Source organism: Phalacrocorax carbo, chromosome 1 (assembly GCF_963921805.1).
Source record: "Phalacrocorax carbo chromosome 1, bPhaCar2.1, whole genome shotgun sequence".
Lineage (NCBI taxonomy): Eukaryota > Metazoa > Chordata > Aves > Suliformes > Phalacrocoracidae > Phalacrocorax > Phalacrocorax carbo.
The window spans coordinates 69,087,237-69,108,304 of NC_087513.1; the positions used below are offsets into that span (position 1 = coordinate 69,087,237).

At 45.5% G+C, this 21,068-nt stretch overlaps 1 protein-coding gene across 1 annotated transcript in view; it reads left to right on the plus strand.

Annotated features, from left to right (window-relative positions):
* Positions 1-14,275, plus strand: part of CACNA1C (calcium voltage-gated channel subunit alpha1 C) — a 488,452-nt gene extending 474,177 nt beyond the window's left edge. Inside the window, exons 42-50 of the mRNA XM_064458535.1 lie at positions 918-1,045; positions 2,182-2,316; positions 3,305-3,657; positions 4,541-4,567; positions 5,964-6,092; positions 6,576-6,685; positions 8,677-8,780; positions 11,482-11,805; positions 12,073-14,275. Of these exons, the coding sequence (XP_064314605.1) occupies positions 918-1,045; positions 2,182-2,316; positions 3,305-3,657; positions 4,541-4,567; positions 5,964-6,092; positions 6,576-6,685; positions 8,677-8,780; positions 11,482-11,805; positions 12,073-12,369 (1,607 nt within the window). The 3' untranslated portion in view covers positions 12,370-14,275. The remainder of the gene's footprint in view (positions 1-917; positions 1,046-2,181; positions 2,317-3,304; positions 3,658-4,540; positions 4,568-5,963; positions 6,093-6,575; positions 6,686-8,676; positions 8,781-11,481; positions 11,806-12,072) is intronic.
* Positions 14,276-21,068: the final 6,793 nt, after the last annotated feature.

The window sequence follows — 21,068 nt, forward strand, 5'->3', positions numbered from 1 at the left end:
GGGGACATTCTTTAGCCAGTCTGAACTGGTGTAACAGATTGCTGTGGGTTCCTATGGTCCCTGGGAATTGCCAGGCTTCTGGGCAAATCCTTTGCTAGGCTTCTTGTGACTCCAGTTGCATGGGCATCCAGCATGGCCTTCACTGATCTTCCAGGTGACTCCAAGGATTATAGCACAAAACAGCCCTTCATTTAGTTAATGGTTGCAGCCAGATCCTGAACCTGGCTCACCCTGCTCTGAAGTCAGTAGACCATGTCTCAGAACACTTCCACTGGGTTTGGAGAAGGAGGGAAGTTACCTGGATAAAAACTTATTGCGCATTTTGGCTCATTGACAGTTTGTATTGAGCGAGAATACAGCAATGACTGCATTTCTGGGGACAGGTGATCATTTTGATTTGTTCACACCCAAGCTAGGCACAAGCAGACAGAATTTCAAGACAGAAAAAGGCGAGACCTGGTCTGGGATGGATGGTCAGTCAGATGCTGTTGGTGAACCCAGACTCTGCGTATGTATTACCCCAGGCTATCACAAGACAGAGCAGCATCTGTTGACCCAGATTGGGAGGCTGCTGCTATAGCAAGATCCTATGTGGTTAACCAATAGCAGGGACTGCAAAGGTTAGAGGCACTTCACCGTAAACACATACATCCAGAGGTGCATAGCTATAAGGGTTCTTTTCCAGCAGAGCCAGTCTACCCAAATGCCATGTGCACCTCTCCTCCTGACTACTTAGAGCAAGCTCTGGCTGTGGAGCAATCCCTTCCTTCAGCCCTGCATCCTGATGCCATAAAAAGCAGAGATGTACTACGGTGCCTAGTGTTGCTGCTATGAATTGCAATGCTCACATTAACAAATACACTTTTTAAAATCAGTTGCTTATTTAATTTAATATTTCTTTTTATACCCCTTTGCAGATGATGAGGTGACCGTCGGGAAGTTCTATGCCACTTTCCTGATCCAGGAATATTTCCGGAAGTTCAAGAAACGTAAAGAACAGGGACTGGTTGGCAAGCCCTCCCAGCGCAATGCACTCTCCTTGCAGGTGACAAACGGGCACAGGACAGACAGGGCGGGTACAGTAGAGGCATTTGACCCCACTTCCCTCTCAACCATTCTGGGGGCTGCAATGGGCCATCCTCACTGGAAAGAAGCTTGTAGACCTCTTGAATTACCAAATCAGTCCTTTTGGATAAACATGTATGTACCATGGGCCATATCCCTTAGCTCTGGAGGTGGAAGGCACAAGTGGGCTATATCCAGAGTTTATCAATCTGCTGGTAATATTTGAAATTTGGGTTCCTTTCAGAGAACTGGTATAAAGTGTCCAGCAGACATTTGATTATTACCACAGTCATTCTACCCTTTCTGAGGGGAGTTACTATAACAGGGTCAGGGGGAGCGTGTTGCCAGGAGGCAAAAACAGTTAACAAGCAAAAAGCATACCTGGATGCCAAATGGAGCATCAGGCTCTGAGACCTGGGATCTGTTCACCACTGTGCTACATGTTCACTGGGTGGACTACCAGGCTATGTGAAAGAATGATAAAGCCCCATTGACTGTACAAGCAGTACCATTTATGTCCCTCAAGCATACAGTAAGGAAGAAGGGTGACTCTGGAGTTCCAGCAAGCTAAAAAATGCTGTGATGCAGGCACAGATACAGACTGAGGTCTCAGCATACCTGCAGCTTACCTCCCTGCATGGACTCCCTGGAACAGATTCCAGTCGGTGAGGGGTTTGAGGACTGTCCAGGTTCAGATGCCAGAAGTTTAGCTATTAAATCCATATTTAAGCTGCTGATTAAAAAGAAGAGATTTTCAGAGATGCCAAGGAGAAGGTTCATCCGGAACTGTGGCTGCTCTAGGGCTTCTGGTTGTGGATCTGAGAACCCAAAGTTGAAAGCATGCAGACTTGCTAAGTCAAGCCTGTGGATTTATGTCTATGTCCTGTTGTGATGAAGCCAGGGGACTAGCAACAAACATTCCTGCATTAAATTGCTAAGAGTTTTTCCCTTTCTAAGCTGGAGATGAAAGAACAGAATTTGTTGGTGTTTTTTCTAGAAGCTGGGGATGCTATATTAAGCGAAAGGGCTTTACAGTGCTTAGGAAAAAATAGCATTGCTTTTATTTCTCATATACCCACTCGGAGATATGAAGCTCTATAGTTTGCTGTTTTGCAGGCTGGTTTGCGCACGCTTCATGACATTGGGCCAGAGATCCGACGAGCAATTTCTGGAGACCTGACAGCTGAAGAAGAGCTAGATAAGGCCATGAAAGAAGCTGTTTCTGCTGCCTCCGAAGATGATATCTTCCGGGTAGGTGCTGAACAAGTTTACAAGCTGAGGCTAGACCAGTAGCTGAGCTCAAAGAATGCTACATTCTCTTTGATGCACTCTGTATTTCAGCTGGGCCCCCCTTCTTGTTTTCTAGACCCTAGAGTGGTGGACTCAGGGTGCCAGGGCCTGAGGTCTTTGCACAGTTTTTATCCCATTTTCTTCTTAATGGAAGTTTACCTCATAAAACCTAAATCAAATCAGAATGAGAATGACCAGAGAGTCTGAAGAACAGATCAGTTCAGCCATCCTACAGTCTGCAGAGTAGCAGCCAGTCATGCTCTGCTGGTTTGTTCACTCCTCCTTTCAGTGGCACAAGTAGCATCCTTCCAAAAAGTACACCAGAACCCGAGAGCTCCTATGGAAGGAGGGAATTTTCTGAGCAAATTACGTAGATCTTCTCTTTCTTATTTCATTCCTCTTTCTTGTAATTGTCTTCTCTGGTAAAATCTCCTCTCCTTTGGCATTTTCTTCCTTTTCTTACAGAAAGATGCTCTCAGTCCCTTTCATTACTCATCATCTAAACAGTACATAACTAGCTCATTAAATCTTTCTTCATTTGTTCCTCCAGGTGATTAATAGTTTCTGGTGTTCTTCTCAAATTCCTTGTCACGTTTAAATATTGCTTTGTAACTGCACTGTGAAAACCAGAGAGCAGTTACCTGGTCCTTGCATCCCTACCCAGTCCTGCACTCACAGGACTGGTGGGAGGTGTAGAGACACCTTTGCCTCACCTATGCACCTGGCCAGTCCTCTGAAATATCATTGAAAGCTAAAGCTTTCACAGCCTGCATGTGCCTAGTCTCTCTGACAGAGAAGTCCATGCACTATCCTCTGGCAGAGAGAGCACCAGAACCATCAGGCACACTTTGGTCCTCACATTTCTTTTTCTCAAAACCAGCTAGGCAGGAAACACCAGGGCCCTCGCGCATCCCACTCAAAGAGGAAATAATTTCTGTTTCTCTGACAGAGAGCTGGAGGCTTGTTCGGAAACCATGTCAGCTATTACCAAAGTGATGGCAGGAGTGCATTCCCCCAGACATTCACCACCCAGCGCCCTCTGCACATCAATAAGTCTGGCAACAACCAGGGAGATACTGAGTCTCCATCTCATGAGAAGCTGGTGGACTCCACATTCACTCCCAGCAGCTACTCATCTTCAGGCTCCAATGCCAACATCAACAATGCCAACAACACCGCCCTGTGCCGCTTCCCCAGCCCACCCAGCTACCCCAGTACTGTCAGCACAGTGGAAGGCCATGGGACCCCCTTGTCACCCACCATACGTGTGCAGGAAGTTCCTTGGAAACTACCTTCCAAAAGGTAAGCTCCACAGAGCAGAGAGTAGGTCAAGGGACCAAGGAGAGGAGCATGCATGCGAACACCAGAGCACTGCTGCCTAGCTGAACTCACCCACCAGACATCACCCAGCCTGCAGCCTGGATTGAGCCTTCTGGTTCTCCACTTGTGCCAAAGCCCATGGTGCAACAGATATGCATCAGTTGACCACTGCAAAGAAGCAGCATTGTCACTGACCAACACACTTCATTTCTTCGGGCTTTGTGGTGAAGAAAGCTTTGTAGGAACAAAAAAAGAGCCTTATTTATCCCTCCTTCACCACAAGGAGGTGTTTTATCAACTGCTAACTGAAAGACAAAGGGACTGCAATTCACCTCTGAAGCGCCCAATAGGGAGCTTTGTGGAAGTCTGGTTTTCCATTCAGTGGGTCACATCCCTACTTAGGTCACCAAAGGCGTCCTGTGAGGAGGGAAGCAAGGTTTTCAGAAATGCAATACTGTGCAAAGCAAAGAAAATCCCCTCTTTGGACAGCTTTCAGGCTATCTACACACAGATGACTAATAAAAAATTAGTATCATTTTTATCAGTGGGGGATTTTTTTTCTTAACTACTTCAGTAACAGCAGGAAGGAGCTGGAAATTTTTTTTTCAGTGCAGAGAATGGGCAATGTGGAAAGGTGGAGAAATGCTGCCCCAGCAAAGGACAGAATAGGATGATAAAACAGAGGAAATTCAGTGGGTGCAGAATCCAGTGTTTTTTCTATATTGTGTCTTCCTGAGGGAGGCCACATGAGTTGCACAACATGTGTTACAATCTGCCCTCCCCCTTGCTGACTTGTGCTGATGTGACACTGCTAACATGGTATTCTTTTCTCTCCTTGCTTCCTTGGGTACCTTCCTTGAATTAGGACGCATTACTACGAAACACTGGGACGGTACGTGTTCTCCCTCATGCTCTAATGCTCTCTGGGTGTAAGAACCATTGTTTGTCCCATTGAAAGTCCAAATCCTCGTTAAAGCTGAATATGAGCTCTTCTTTTTGGTGTCAGTAGGGCTGAGAAAGGGATAATGGTCACCATGATATCTCCAGAAAATACTCCCAACTCAGGATTTTTCTGCCCACAGGCAGGTAGCGATGCATGGACCGTTTCTAGTTGGTTTCTAGATCTGGGTTTTTTTTAGAGTTTCTAGCTGGGTTGACACATCTAGGCACTCTTTGATCACAGCACAGCGAAGTACACCCTGGCATGTTCATACGAAGAAATCTGTATGGTTTTGGCTAAACACAGACTGTTGAATGGGGGGAGCTGCCATGTACTGATTTCTCCCCTCTGCACGTTACGAGTTTTACTTGCCTCCCATCTCAGTGGGAAGGTCACTCCAGCACTGTCCTACAGACGGTCCTATACCGTGCATATGCACATTTCTCCTAGTGCTTTTTGCTCAAATCAGATGATAAAATAATGTTTCCTATCCAGTCCCTGAAAGATGAAAAAAAACCCTGCCACACTGCTCTCGTGCTAGTAACAGACTGACATTGGCTCCAATACCTCCATGTTGGTATCTTGAAGATTCACACTACCTTCAGATTTTACTTTACTCCTCAGAAAACACAAACTCAGAATTAAGTGAAATATGAAGGCTGAGGTGTGAAACAGAGGGACAAGGAGGAGGCAAGCAGCGAATTAAGGGCTGTCACACTTAAGGGTTTGAACAGATCCTACTGAATTCAGTAGAAACACTTTGCAGTCAGTAGTGAGAAAAAAGGGACCAAAGATGGAAAAGACAGCAAGGAACAAGAGCATGAACAGGAAGCAGAGGGGAGAGATGATGCAGAGTAAGGGATTTGGGAGGCAGGCACCATACACCCCAGAACTGAGAGGGTTACTGTCAGTGTCTAGGAGGCTTCTCTGAAATTCATAACCAAGGCTTTTGCAATGAGGGGAAAAAGCTGTATTTCCAAGAGCCCATCTCAGATTTTACTTCAGTAAGTACTTCAGTAAGTAAACACCTTACTGAAGTAAGGTGTATCTTTGGAAATGTGGTCAGTGCGATGTGCACATTTATAGAGTACATGTAGTCACAAATGACAATAATACATTTACAGTATTGTTCAGTATTGATTTCAGAAACTCTTCCTCTGAAAGAGGACACAGACAAAGGTTGTTGCTTTGTGTTTGTGAACTCTAAAGCTCTGCTCTGTCATTGATTTTTCTATGATAGCTCTTCAACGTTATAATAAACTGAGACAGATGGAGCCTGTCATTCTTGTCTTTATAACAGGTTGACTTTACCATCTCCATATCTTGACTTGTCTTTTTTGCTCATTAGCTCCAGTTCCAGAGACAGCCAGCTGGCAATTGTTTGCCAAGAGGAAGTGTCTCAGGATGAGACTTATGATGAAAATTTGAATGAAGACATTGAGTACTGTAGTGAACCAAGTCTGCTCTCTACTGAAATGTGAGCTTTGCAGCTTTAGTCAAGGTGTTTGGGTGGTTCTTTAATTAAGGGGGAGAAGTGGGAAGAGGTGACATTTTTCTACAAAAAAATTCAGTTTATGGGATAAGGCCAGAAGACTTTAGTCAGACAACTCAAATATTGGAAAATAATTTTTAAAAAATGCAGTTCGGCCCTGAGACGTAACATTGAAAAGGATATCTTTTGACTAGGATTTTCCTTCTCCTCTGAATGAGACATCTGTACCTGCAGGGCCTCCCTCTCCCCACCCCCATTCGCTTTTACCATCTGATGTTCCCAGATCACATCTTTAGAGCACTCTCTGTCTTATGGTCTGTCTTACTGCTCCTGGACCAGTTACAGCTCAAAGTTAGCTCACTACTGCATCCATTTGATAGCATGATCTTCCTGGCTTCCCTGCTGGAAAAGGGGTTATTCTGTCCAATAGCAGTTGCTCTTCTAAAATCCCTCTGTTCTCCTTTCCAGGCTTGCATACCAAGATGATGAAAACAGACAACTTACTCCACCAGAAACCAACAAAGGAGAGGACACCCGGCACTCTCCGAAGAAAGGGTTTCTGTGCTCCTCAGCACTAGGTAACACCCCAGCGTGACACGTGGGCTGTGTTCTCCTCTGCCTCGACTCAGTTCTCACATCTTGCTGGAGGAATCCCAGCGTGTGTGGGCATGGGTGTTGCTGTTTGCTGCATTTAGCTCGTGAGACCAGGAATCCCACGGCATGCATATGATCCTGATCACGCACGTGACTCTATGGACTTTATCCTCAGGCAGTAGATAAATCCGTGGCTGTTTGGATAGTCCATGTGATCTGTTTGATTAAGCCCACCTGTGAATTAGGGCAGTTTATTAGAGCACTGTAGACTCTGCAAACAATCACCAGGGAGTCACCAAATGGGCTAACCTTGAGTATATGGTGTTCTGTTCTATGTGTATTCAATGGAGAGAAAGGAGAGGTTGTCTCTCTTGTCCACCACACGTCAAACAGTGACTTTCAGATTAGGTTAATACAATAAAAATTTGCTTTCTTCTCTAATTGTACCTGGAGATTTTCAAGTGCTTGAACATGCACACTATGGCCAGGTGAAATCTATGAATCACAAGATTTCATGAAAGTATCAGGACAAATGTGACACTCTGGAAGAAAAAGAGCTCTTTCATGTAGATATTTTTCAGCCTTTTTCTTGAGTACTGGTGTGGAGAAAAAGGACATTTGGGGGAGAAACTAAAAAGAATTCTGAATATAAAATATATTCTTACAAAATAAAAGTGACAGACTAAGTAGTGTAATGTTTAAGGTGAGGCTACTAAGACTTCACTCAAATCCTTCAGGATGCTTGTAGAATTGAGTATTTTAAAACTGTTTACTTTATTTCAAAATTTTAAATACTAGGCAATGGCAATTCCTATATCTATCTGTAAGGCCAAATTTGCATTCAGTCCTTGATACAATTCATTAACTACATTCCAGTGAATATTTATACAGTGCTGTCATACTCATTTTACTAGGGTTTTTTTTTCTCTAGAAAGAGGAATAACTTTTAATCTGTATTGTAGCATTCATTCTCTGGGTTATAGCACATGTTTTCTCCAATCCCTGAGAGGGCCTTTTTCAAGAAATCAATATTATAAATACTTACTATTTTCAGAATTCTAATTTTCTTTCCTTCTTTAGAAAAATGTCAACAGGATCAAGAAGTCCACAAAATACTTTAGTGTGCCATGCCACTCTATCTTTAATACTGGATTTATTTGCCATTCTTCAGAAGTAAAGCCTGTGCACTTGTTCACAAACATACTTGGCAGTACTTTTAAATTCCTGCATAGGGACTACCTCTCACATATTTACAGAAGTAAAGTTTAATTTTATAGCAAGTAAAAAATGCAACTGTTTCAATAGTTCCTCTTAAAATCTTTTTTTTTTCAAGGGGAAAAAAAGCTTTTTTTCTCTTCCCTTCTTTCCAAATTTTGAAAATGCTTCATATCTATATAAGCAGCCTTCCACTCACCAGTGAATTCAACCCCATTGATTAATTCACTTCCACTTGACCTTGTTATAGACACAGCATCATAAACTGTGGTATGTCTGGCAGCTAAGGGATACAGATCACATGAAAGCAGGAGGCCAATGTCACCTGAACAGCCTGATGTCCCCTCCTGCACTTTGTATACAGCCAGGCACAGCACCAGAGCCTCAGCTGCCATCATCAGTCCTGCTGAGGGCTTTACCTGAACCAGAGAGGTTTGACAACACTTCCACTGCTTAGGAGGGAAATCAGCTGCATGGTAACTACTAGGACAGTATTTTAAAAGAGGAAAAATAAAAATCATCATCCAGAATTTTATCTTGCAGCTCGCTTGGAAGGTGTGCTGGTTGGTCCATGATGCTTGACTGGTTTTTGTAAATACGAATGCTTTGGAAAGGGCAAGGTTTTGAGGGAAAGTGGACAGAGCCTAAAATGTAGGTCTTTGCTGAATCTCCAATGGAACTGCGCTAAAAGAAATTGAAATCAGATTACCTGTACTATAGTATGAGTGATGGACACAGTTGTGTGTGATTGCTATTTCAGGTCGAAGGGCGTCTTTTCACTTAGAGTGCCTGAAAAGACAGAAGAACCAGGGCGTAGACGTCTCACAGAAGACAGTTCTGCCTTTTCATCTGGTACATCATCAGGTAAGCATGAATAACCACAAAGGGCCCAGCAATGTAACTGAGACGCTATCATCTGCAGCACTCCCCCACTGTATGCCAACCAACTTTTTAAAAACCGTTTGGGATAGTTTCTGACCCATATCCAAGGTCCAACTTTTAGACACCTTATTTGCCATTATGCTCATTCCTGCCTTCAGGATTTTTATCATTCCCAGAAGAATGTTACAGGAACATCTCATTTGGATGGTAGTATGCATATGAATAAAATGTACAGGGTCTACTTTCATAAGGTAACCAGTAACTGCAATTAATAATTTTAAAACATAAACTGATTACAGGTAATTAATCAGCTTCTTAAGCCCTTTGTCACTGCATTCAGCAGCCTAGCAAATGTATGCTTAGGCACGTACCTAGATGATTAGCCAGCTGTCATAGTCCAAAGTAGATTTGTGTCTTTTAGTTTGATGATGCCCACTTCTTGTCACCATAAAAGAAACAGGTGCAGATGGTAGTGCCAGCTGTGCAAGTGAGGCATCCTGCTCTGTGAGATTCCCCAGGGCAGAGCAGAACAGCCTTACCACCTCGTTAGGCTACCACAGGGGGAGAAAATGCTATGCAGCAGGGGCAAGAGGAATGAGAAATGAAGTGCACCTGAGGCTCCCTGGCTTTTCTCACCTCCACTCCCAGCCAGTTATCCTTTAAGGATCAAGCTCCAGAAAGCAGTGGTCTGCAGAGAGTTACAGCTGTGGCTGGGACAATCAGAAAATGTGTTGGCGCTGGGAGGGGTGGGCAGGAAACAGCTTCCCACCTTCCCCTCAGCAGCAACAGCCCTTCTGAGAGTTCCTGCCCTCCCACAGCAGGCAGGCAGAGGGGACACGTGCCTCCCACTCCCTCAGCCCACCCAGCTGGCAGAATCACCTCCCTCCAACCTGCACAAAGAGGATGGAGCTACTTCACCCTTCCTCATCCCATCATGCAGCTCCAAACCTAGAGCAATGGGGCTCTACCCACCCCAGTGTCACTCAGCCAGACTGAAGGGTTACCCTGAAACAGGCATCTGGCCTCCAGCTGACAACACCCAGCAGTGTTCATATGTTAACAAAAATGTTAGCCTACAGCAGTGCTTAAAACAAGAACATAAAGGTTGCCTCTGCAAAGTGCAGTGCAATGGATTCGGCTGCTCATGAATGCTTGAAGGGGTATTCTTGTGAAATACTCATACATCATGATATGTAAATATATGCAGATGAAACTCAAAGCAATCCCTAAGAGCATCTTTCAACCTCCTCAGTACCTTACATTTTGGATAAAACATCTTGTATATGTTTCTGCCAACAAGCTGAAAAACTGGTTCAGTCGTCCTGCCTGACAGATCTAGGGCTCTCCTTGAAGCCCCAGCAGTTTAAGGGATGTGCTGAGACCATCATAGCCTGCAGGCCGTGACTTACAGATGAATTTTTAAGGGCTTGCTTCCTCACTGAAATTTGGTAGGAGTCTAACATCTAATTCCTGAGAAAAATCTTGGTGAAGCTTGTAGGTGACTAATAATTGATTCTTTTGTTCATCTGTCACTGAAATCATCAACACAGCATGGTTCTCTGTTCCCAAGGATTTCAGTGGTAGATGGACTAAGCTTCACTTAACTATAGATACCTCAAACTTAGCTGTCTAGTTTAAACCACTCTTTTAAACCACTTTTAAACCACTCTAGTTTAAACTGTTCAGTCTCACTGTGGCCAGCAGAGGGAAAAAGCATTTCCAAAGGGCAAGTATAAGTCTTGTCTAAGTCTTGTCTTCCAGACAGCGTTTTTAGGCAGATATCCAAAAGAGGCAGGAGGCTTGCTGGTATCTTTCTACACAGTTAGCTTACACTAAACACACAGCCTTCAGATAGCTGAAGTTGGCTGAGACTAACCCCAGCCTGAACAAGAGGATTCTCTGCAACACAGTCCACATGCTTTTCTATTTTCTATGCATTTATTTATTTGCTCGTACTAGGCAGTAGTGAACTCTGTGAGATGAGCTTATGACTCTGGCAGCATCGCTTATGGAACAAGGCAGCAGTCACCATAAATAAGGCATCAGATCAGCTCTATGCAACAAGGCGCTTCTTGAGAAATGTGTTATAAAAGGAAGCTGGATGACTCAGAGTTTGTGTACATGATTACAGGAAGGACAGGAAGGCTCAAAGTACAATCATCAGCTATTGATCCTTCCACCAACAGCAGATGCCTTAAAATCCAGTGGTGGGTTTATAGTTGTTGCCAACTGCAGACACATCTAAAATTCACATCTGGTATCTGTTCAGGTTCCACAGTAGATACTTAGAGAAAACACAGCAATTGGCAGTAAAAACTAGCAGTATGGGTGGTGGGAAAATGAATTGCTGTCTCACCCACTGGAGAAGAGGTGGTGTTTCTGGCAAGGCTGTGGGGAGTGGGGCTGCATCCCTCCTGTCAGTGCAGTGGCTCCAAGGCTGAAGAACTGCAGCCATGAGAATTTTCGGTCCGGTGCTTGGCGCTAGCACAGGATACACCATTTAAAGGGAAGCTTTCAGAATTAGTTCACAGGAAACATCCAAACCGTACCAGCAGATGGCTGCTGTTTTCACAAGCCTCGTGACCCTCCAGGCCTTTCTCGGGTAGTTTCTCCAGAACCTCCTCCTTCCAGCCCTGCTGCTAAGAGCAGGCTCTCACTTGTTTTGTTTCTTTTCTGTCCGCAGGCATTAGCAGTGGCTGGCCTGAGTCCCCTGCTCCAGCGAAGCCATTCCCCCACCATGTTCTCTCGGCTGTGTGCTACGCCCCCCGCTACACCCTGCAGCCGTGGCTGGCCGCAACAGACCATCCCGACTCTGCGCCTCGATGGGGTAGAGTCCAGTGAGAAGCTCAACAGCAGCTTCCCGTCAGTACACTGCAGCTCTCGGTATGCTGACAACACCAGCTGCAGCAGCCCGAGGAGAGCCAGGCCGGTCTCCCTCACTGTCCCGAGCCAGACCGGAGGGAGCAGCAGGCAGTTTCACGGCAGCGCTGGCAGCCTAGTCGAAGCGGTAAGACTGCAGAGTCACGAAGGACACGAGCAGTGTCAAGGCCAACTAGAAATGCGGCCCTTGGAAGAGCAGGGCAACAGATACTTTGCTGCCCGTGATGCCAACAGTAGGAGAGCCCATCTCCAAATAGGGGTTAGCGGCATGAATGGGAGAAGGACCGCTGGGGAAAAGGCAGTGGTGAAGAAGGTTGTGATGGGGTGAAATAGGGTTGATGATGCAGCTTACTAACATATGTCTCTGTCTCTGGTTCCCTACCTGCTTTTGAAGGTCTTGATTTCGGAAGGACTGATGCAGTTTGCTCAAGATCCAAAGTTCATTGAGGTCACAACCCAGGAGCTCGCAGACGCCTGTGACATGACGATAGAAGAGATGGAAAATGCAGCAGACAACATTCTCAATGGTAACAGCAAGCAGAGCCCCAATGGCAACCTCTTGCCTTTTGTTAACTGCAGGGACCCAGGGCAGGACAGTGCAGGAGAGGAAGAGGAAGAGGTGCAGAACCCGGATTGTAGAAAAAGTCAGGAGGAGCTCGAGGACAGCAGGATTTATATCAGCAGCCTGTAGTTGCCAGGGCTGGAAGCGATGCTGGTTTTTTATTTGTTTCAATGTTCCTAATGGGTTTGTTTCAGAAGTGCCTCACTGTTCTCGTGACCTGGAGTAACCGGAACAGCGTTCTTCATTCATTTCTGTTGGGACGAGTCGCAGAGTTGGGTGGTGTAAGAAAGCTTTTCAGGAGCGGATATAACCCCAGCACGTGTCCATGAAGGAAGAGTGAGGAGGAGGAGGAGGAAGAGGAGGAGAGCCAGCTCCCTCTTTTTTTCAGTCCCTGCACAAGGAACAACGACTGCCTCCCGAGCGCGAAGGAGAACCTCAGCTTCCTGTGGATGGCCCTAGCCAAAAGGACCCTGCGCCAAACGGGTGTCTTTCAACTTTGCTTGTAAAAATCATTTTGCACATATTCTGTATGAGCCTCACCGTCTCCATAAAGCCAAGGCCCTTTGATTCGGAAGGAGAGGAGGACCACTTCTGCTGTGGATTCCCGTACCGCGAAGGGGAGGAGGAAGCAGAAGAGGCCCGAGGCCGCCCAAGGGGCAGGTGGCAACGCCGCCCAACCCTGCCGAGACTCCCAGGCAGCGGTCTCTGCCAACCAATCCGAGCTCAGGCAGTCTCCTGCCGACCAGTCAGAGCTCAGACAGCCAGCCGTGCCAGCCAGTGGGAGAGCGGGGAGCACGCTCTGCAGCGGGGCTGAGCCGACCTGCCCCGCACTTGCTGAGGTGGTGGTGGTGGGCTTGTGTAGATCTCTCCTTTTTTTGCAGTTTGATATTTTCTTGAAAGCATGTTGCGGTTTTTATTTTGACTTTTCTTTTTTTTTTTTTTTTTTTGGAGGGAGAAGGGAGTGTTTACAATGTTTTGTAATCACCTACCTTTTTGTTTTGGTTTATTTTCACCTTTGCAAATGTTAAATTGGTTTGATCATGTTGTATTATTTAAGCTGGGTTTTTTCTCCATTGAAATTTGGTAGAAGTATAACGATAGACGAGTTTTACCAACCATTATGTACACCAAGAATTTGTAATTTTATTTGCTAGTAATTGAAACCTCCTTTTTTTGTTGTTGTTTTATAATTTAAAGATAGTAGGCAATGCACTTGATATAGTCTTGCACATTTGAGTGATTGATTTGGGTTCTTTTTAGTGCTAAGTATATCTGTGAGTGTGGGAGCAATACAGAGCGAGTGTGAGTGCGCGTGCATGTGTGTGTAAGTGCATGCAGTTCTCCACATCCTGGTTTGAGCTGCAGGAGATCTGTATCTGGGGCCATTTGAATGCAAAAACAAACCACTGTCTCTGCTTTTGAAAGGGGAATCAGTAACTCTTTGCATTTTCTGTTCCACAAGATATGCAAAAACAATGCAATAATATTAATTTTAAAATACAGTTGTAAGTTGTGTTGGCATTAAAACTGTATAGAAAAAAATTGTGGGGGTGGGGGTGGGGAACAAAAAAACAGAAGGCGTTACGCTTCGATATATTCCGTGTGATGTTTTACTGCATTGATAATGTTTCTGCTGAAGAAACCGTTATACTTGAATTCAGGTCAGTTTCAGTATTTTTCAAATATTTTTTTAAAATGAATTGCAATTGTGCCAAGCAAAGATAATGAATTGAATTAAGTTTGTTTAAAAAAAAAAAGAAAAAAAATAATCACTTCTTGTATATTTTGCTGCATGTCAAGTGAATCATTTCGTATTTGGAATGTGCCAAGCTTTACCTTTGAACTTTTAAGTGCTTTTCTACGTGTGGTTGGGGAAAGGGGTACTATTTTTTTCCTTTTTTAATTTGTACAATGAACAAAGTGTACCTGGTGTAAGTAACTATTCTGCAATCCACTGACAGGTTGAACGTTACTGATTTTGCATATCTTGTGTTCATTTTCCTTCTTCCTCACTCCCTTTAAACATGCACGATGACTCTTGGTAGAGAATCTTTCTTCCCGAGATCGGGACATTTTATTCAGGCTTTGTTCTCTTTCCTTTCGCTCAGTTTCTCTAAAGGTCTTGTCCCACTCTAGGGTAGCAAGACCCACAAGCCCATTTGGCAGATCCATCCTATGTATTCAGCTGGCACCAGCAATTCAAGGAGCGGGGAAATAAAAATATGCTTTCAAATTTCTTTCATTAAATAGATGACCCTGATCAATTATAATAGGATCCTGGGATAAGCAAATGCAAGAGGCAGAATCGTTAGCAAAGTAAAATAACCTAACTCTGGTCTGGACTGAAAGCAGAGGATAAGCGAGGGAGAGAGCCTTGCTTAGGAGAATTGCTCCAGTCTGGTCAAGATGCACATGTTAAGTGACTTTTTTTGTGTTCTTATGCATGGTCTCGTTCCTCTTTCCAGACTTTAGTGGGCGGGTCAGATTCTAAGTCACAAAGCATCTGACAGCACAGCATGTCCCAGTCATATTTCCTTACTAGTGAGCGTGAACCTCTCTTGACTTTCCTCACACCGACGCTTGGCCCTAACCCCTGAGAGAGGCTGAAAAACCAGGCAGGTACGGTTAGATTTTATGCAACTGATTTTTGTCTAGACTACTGCTGTTTTTTCCTCCCTTCTCAAGATGGTTCACAAACTTGCAGATCAGTGCTGAGCTAGGAGGTGTGATCTGACTCAGAGCTAAACTTTCATTCAAATCTTGGTCTTCTGCAGATGTCTGAGAACATCATCCATTGCATATATTGATTACATTATTTTTGTAATGCTCTTGTTTTTCTTCTTGATTCTATGGGACATAAAGCAGAAATAGCAAAGGGTATTTTTGACAGTGCACTTTTTTCAGTGTCATTTTGAAAGGGCCGGTAGCAGCTCAAGATACCTTGAAAAAACCAAAATCCTTTTAAACTAGAGAAATATGGATCCATTTATACAACCATCTAGCATCAAAGTCCTAATTCAAGACTTCCCTGGAGAAAATAACCAGGTGATGTCCGTTAGTCTCATCCTTTCCATCCCTCATGCATGTATCGAGATGGGCACGCAAGCATGTCTCCCTTTGAGAGTTCGCTGCTGCTGGTGCGGAAGTGCTCCAAAGCTACTTGAAAGGAAATAATGCTGTGCCTGGCTGTTTCTGAAAATGAAATTGGTATAAGGACTCCCTATCTCATTTTATTCCACTAGAAAATCCATCTGACCCTCTCAGTGGGAGGCAGAGGCGTTCTCTGCTCCTGAGAAACAACGTACCGATCTAAATTAGTGGTGACAATGGGTGTTTTGGGTGCTTCACAGTGCATGTAATCTTTTAGGGTTTTTCTTGATGGGAAAGAAAAAAGTGGAAAGGATTATGCCTCACATATTCCCGGTGAAAGCTGCTACTCCCTCAGAGGTCAGAGCCTACAACGGCCAAGGGAAACCCCGCTCTCTGCTGGAAGACCCCTCAGGTCCTGCAGAGTGGAAAACACGTGGCTGGCGGATGACTTTTGCGCTTTGAGGGGCAGGTGTTAAATTTAGTAATTGCTGGTGCCGGCTGTGCAAATTTGTCTTTCTGGGGAGGGTGGCTTTTTTTTTTTTCTTCATTTGAGGTACTTCCAATGTGCACATTGTGACAGGCCTGAGCAAAGAGCTACTGCCTCCTTCAGGTGAGGTAGAGTCTGGGGGACGGTGGGAAGGCGAGGGCAGATTTAGCTCCTGGAGTGCCCTTCTTTCCCTGTGTATGGGAGTAGATGGCGGGTACAATCACTGTGCTGTGGATGGAAGTTTTGAAGGAACCGATGGCTGAGGAGTGGCGTGGAAGGAAAGATGGGGGAAACGATCTGCTGTTTGCCACTGAGCATCTCTGACTTGCGAGAGTACACTGCAGACTAAAGACATTTCTTACAAAACAACAAACCTCTTCCCTGTATCACTCCTGCTCATTATTCCAGGCAGTACTGGGCCAGCCACACCGGGTGCATTTCTTTTTTTCTTCCTTATTTCTGTGTGGCAGACGTGACGGGGAAGAAAGTGGAACTCATGATCCAGAGCTGGAGTTTCGTTACCCACAGACCTTTTCTGCATCATCTGCCTCTTCAGCTGGACACGTGAACGATGATGGTGTAGATGCTGCTGCTACTGCAGGGGTCCCGCCTGTTTTATTGCCCTGCCCACCACACCCCAGCGCAGAGGGACAGCCAGAGAGGCACCATGTACAGAATCACATCTATTTCTGCTTTGTTTTCTGACTCAGAACCCTGCCCCCGATGACTACAACAATGACAACAACAACAAAAAAAGGGCAAATGCATTTTTTACATTTCTTGATAATTTCCAAAGCAATGTATCATTGCTTTCTTTAGACTGACGCCAATATAACAGTTGTATGGGTCTCAGCCAGGCTCCTGTGTCTTTTCTGCCTGATAGTTTCAGATTGCTGTATGAAAAGTATGCGTGTTTGCACACAGACACAACCGTACGAGGTGACGGCACCATCAGCCCATGGGGTTGTTCACCTGTGTCATAGAGAAGTTGAAGGACTTGCTTCATACGTGTAGATGAGAAACCCCAACCCGTTGGTCCAGTGAGCTGAAGTGAAGCAGCCCTACTGAGACAGAACTGAGTATCCGAAGATATATGCACGATCCCATTGTGACTGTCCCCGTGGCAGGGGCAGGGTGGGGGAGAGGAACACTGAATGGGGAATTTGGAGCACAACAATGTTGATAAAATAAGTAAATCCAGTCAGGGGCTTCTGGTAGTAGTGAGATTTTCAGTTCCCATAATGAAAAATGTAGTGCATATAAAGAAAGTATTCCAGGCTGTCAGAAGCCCCAGTTCCCATCTTGCTAACATGAGGATGGCAGGCACTAGAGGCCAAGGAGATTGTATTGATACAAAGAATGTAGAAAACAGAACCGGGCCCAGAAAAAGTTTATTATATCTTTCCTCCATTTGTTTTCTTCTCCAAAGAAGTCTAAGAAATATAAATTTCAATAGCTGCACAGGGTTTCATTTCTTCTTCTTTTGAATGTTGTAAAGTTTTTAAAGTTTTATTCTGGGTTGGCAAGCCCAGGGATCCAAAAGGTTTCCAATGGGGTCTCAGTCCATGGAGCTTTGCTCTCTGTTGCTGCTTTGTTTCTGGACAGCTGAAACCACTATGGCTTTGCCAGTACAGCGCCCTGAGACGGGGCGGGTGAGGGCAGAAGCACAGGCGAGAGAGATGTCCTGTACTGAAGAAAGACTGGGCTCCAGCTGCTTTCGGAGAAGTCAGTAGCATCACACCGGAATGGAAAAAAAAAAACCCTCTTCTAATATAAACTCTAGTGTTCTAGTCAAATCCTCCATTCTTCCCTTGCCCCTTACAGGGGACTTAACGCTTGAGCATAAAAAACAGGCCTTCTTTAGGGGCACAGGGCTCGACTCAGTTGCCTGAATGTGGGCATCTACTGCCACTTGAGATACCCTGCATTACTCTGCCCGGCCTGCAGAAGCTGGTCCAGAAAGACACAACCCTTTGCCAGGGCTGGTGTCACAGCTACCAGCCCACTTGGATGGCAGACATCACAGGTGGCAGGAGACAATTAGGCAACTTAATCAAGTCCCTTTCTAAAGGGCTAATTGAGATGAGCAGCACCAATGACTGATGTAATAAGGGAATCTTCATTAGCATTACCAAGGGCTTAGTTAGGCCAATCAGGAGCGCACTTCCACACTCCCATGCCATTGTTTTTTTACCCCACCTACACCACGCAGACGGCCTCCACTCCTGCAGCCTGAAGTTCATGGCGCTCTGCCCAGCCCTTACCTTAGGCCAGGGTTAGCGGCTGCATCCCAGGCCCAGCAGAGCGGGGGCAAGCCCAGGCGAGAGCAGGCATCACTCCACCCAACAACAGACTTTTTCCTGCCAGCATTCGAACAGTCCCTTTCCAAAGCATTTTCCTATTCAAGACAGACCCACAAACTTAGATGCCATTCATTAGCCTCATCATTCAGATTGTGAAATACCCGTGGTTTTCTGTTGCATTTTTCATTTTGCCTGACTGGGCAAGCTCTTTCCCAAACAGGCTGTAATGCTTTTACTATTTTAAGCACCCTAAGCCAGTCTGCTCCCATCTCAAGCACCTAGGTAGACTGGCAGCCAATACTACCTAAACATCATCAACCTTATGATCACTCATAGAAGTGATTGGTTCAGGCTTATTCAGTCTTGACAGTTTGAATGTGGGAGGATTTCAGAGGAGGAGTAGTGAGATTGTAAATAACTCTTTGACAAACATTGCTGCATCACACACACAAAAAAAGGGGGAGATACTTTTTAAACTGCCTTAAAAACCAATTCCGAATGACGGAATCTCCCTCCAAACAATTGCCGCTTGGTAGAGCAGGGGATAAGACGCTTTGGGTGAATTCTGGCAAGAAGTGGTTGGAATCTAGTCCAGCTTCAAGAGTGAAAGGGTGATTTAGGAGCTGATCTCTCACTCAGTCTGAATTCACATCAGCGCCAATGACTGAGCACTGCAGGATCAAAACCGTTTAAGGTCTGGGGGTATTCTATCTGGCCTGCATCTGCATGGTTTGGGTCTGGCCCAGCAAGGTACTGCATACCTGTGTTTCCCAGTGACTTCAGGGAAGATGGGGGTTCTTCAGCACCTCTTAAGTTCAGGCCCTGGAGCACCATTTCCTGCTCTGATCATCAGCTATAAATGTCAATAAATATAAGTGTTTTGGCTTCATTTGAATTGCCCAGAGCTGTAAAATGACCTCTCTCAAGTATAAACCAGTCCAGATATAAACCTCCTCTCCCACTCTTCCCTGCACCCCCTGCCCACCCACCCAGCCCTCCCTTGCACCTCCACCCGAGCCCTTCCCCATCTCAATTCTTTACCTCCTTCCACAATTTTATATCTAGTTTTCATGAACCCACGGAAATGCTTTTGTAAATAATGCTGTACAGTTTGTAACCGTCATGTAAGCCTGTCATCAGTGCCAGAGTCCGTCTTGCCCTCTCGCACGTTTTAAAATCAACAGAGGAAAGTTAGAGCGAATGGCCCGCCAGTGAGCTATAGGGTCATCTCTGTGTGGGACAAATGTATATTCCTGTAAGATTGCATTTTTATCTAAGGAATGATGTTATTTTAAAATTGCTAATAAATTTCTAAACAATGTCCAGATTTGTTTAATATTGTAAATGTTATCAGAACTCCTTTGACATTGCTCCCTTCACCCAGCAGTAGATGAAAATAAGACAGCTTCCTGCAGCCCCTTATTTCCTATCACCAGTCCCGCTGCCATTCACGGGCTCTCATCTGTATTTAAGGGCCTGCAGAACAGTCTTGGACAGCCACAGCCTGCCCCGTTAAACAGTAACTTAGGAAATCTAACCGCTCTTTGTACTGCTGTCACTACAGAAATTCTGCCACATCATGATGTCCAAAGTGTGACTCATACATAACCACACACTTAACATTTTCTCCACAGGATTCTTTTCTACCAAGCGTACGCATCAAAAAATGAATGCTCGCAGACTAAATAGAGTGTAATTAGTATATACATAAGCCATGAAGCTAATGGGATGACAATAAGCAACACACCACGCGTTTATTTTTTGATTGAACAAATTATTTCTACCATGGTTATCAAGCAGTTATGCTGCAACGCCAGCTGAGCACTGTATTTCCTGTCACAGCCCTCTAAGTTATAGCATACTCAGTCCAAGTGCATTGGTATAATAAGATCAAGCAAAATAATGTCTAAAGAAAAAAAAAATGTTTTTCTTCAATTACATGTATATATTTTTTTTCCCTGACTTGCACACAATTGTCAGAACTGCAGGCTTTGCTGCTACTATTAATTAGTGGCGTCACAAAACGATAAAACCCAGGAGGTGATTAAAACCTGTAGATGTCATCAGCGTGAGGTGTTGGAAAGGCAGAATGATTACAGAAACCTCATTCTCTCCAGGCTCAGACCAGCCCTCAGTTAGACGGTTGCCACCACAAAACCATACGAAACCACCATGCTCTCAGCTGTCAGTCGAAGTCCAGCAAACCGGCAAGCTTTGCTGAAAAGCTTGCTGAGCTGGAAATCCGGCTGAGCTCCCCAGGGCCGGGCTACGGCTTTGTGCGAAAACGACGAGGTGAAAACCATGGCAAAAACCCAGGTGAAAGCTGGCTGTGGGTGTCCTGCAGTGTGAAGAACGATGCAAAACCCCGAGTGAAACCTGTGAGACAGCTGAAATGCGGTGAGCATCGTGATCAAGTAAAAGGTTTGCACGGCCCCCTGGGAATTGGGTGCATTTAGAATAGTCCCAGGACAGGAAAATAGAACATACACCTGTAATGCTTTTTATTGGGTAGTTGCAGAGCACTGCTGATGTCGGTTTTTAACGCTGACGGTATTTACCCGACGCCAAAGGTGTGAACCAGGGAGGACGAGTGCGCTGACCCCTCCATTTACCCGTGAACGCGAAGACAAAACCCGGGCAAAACCACGTTTGGCTCCGCGGCGGCGACCGCTGCCCACGGAACTGCCACCCGTCGGGAGTCACTCGAGGCTCACGGCAACCCGAAGCAGGCCGGGGACGCCAGGAAACCCGCCGCCACCGCCGCCCGCCCGCCTCGGGCGCAGGCCCGGGAGGCTGCATCGATCCCCCGGCCCGCTCCGCTCCTCAGGCCTCGCCCTCCCCGGGAAGCAACCGGCCCAACGGCTCCTTGCGGCGGACGGGTTCCCGGGACGGTGCCGTTACCCCGCCCCGACGCCGCCTTAGCACCGCCCCGGCCCCGCCTCAGGTGA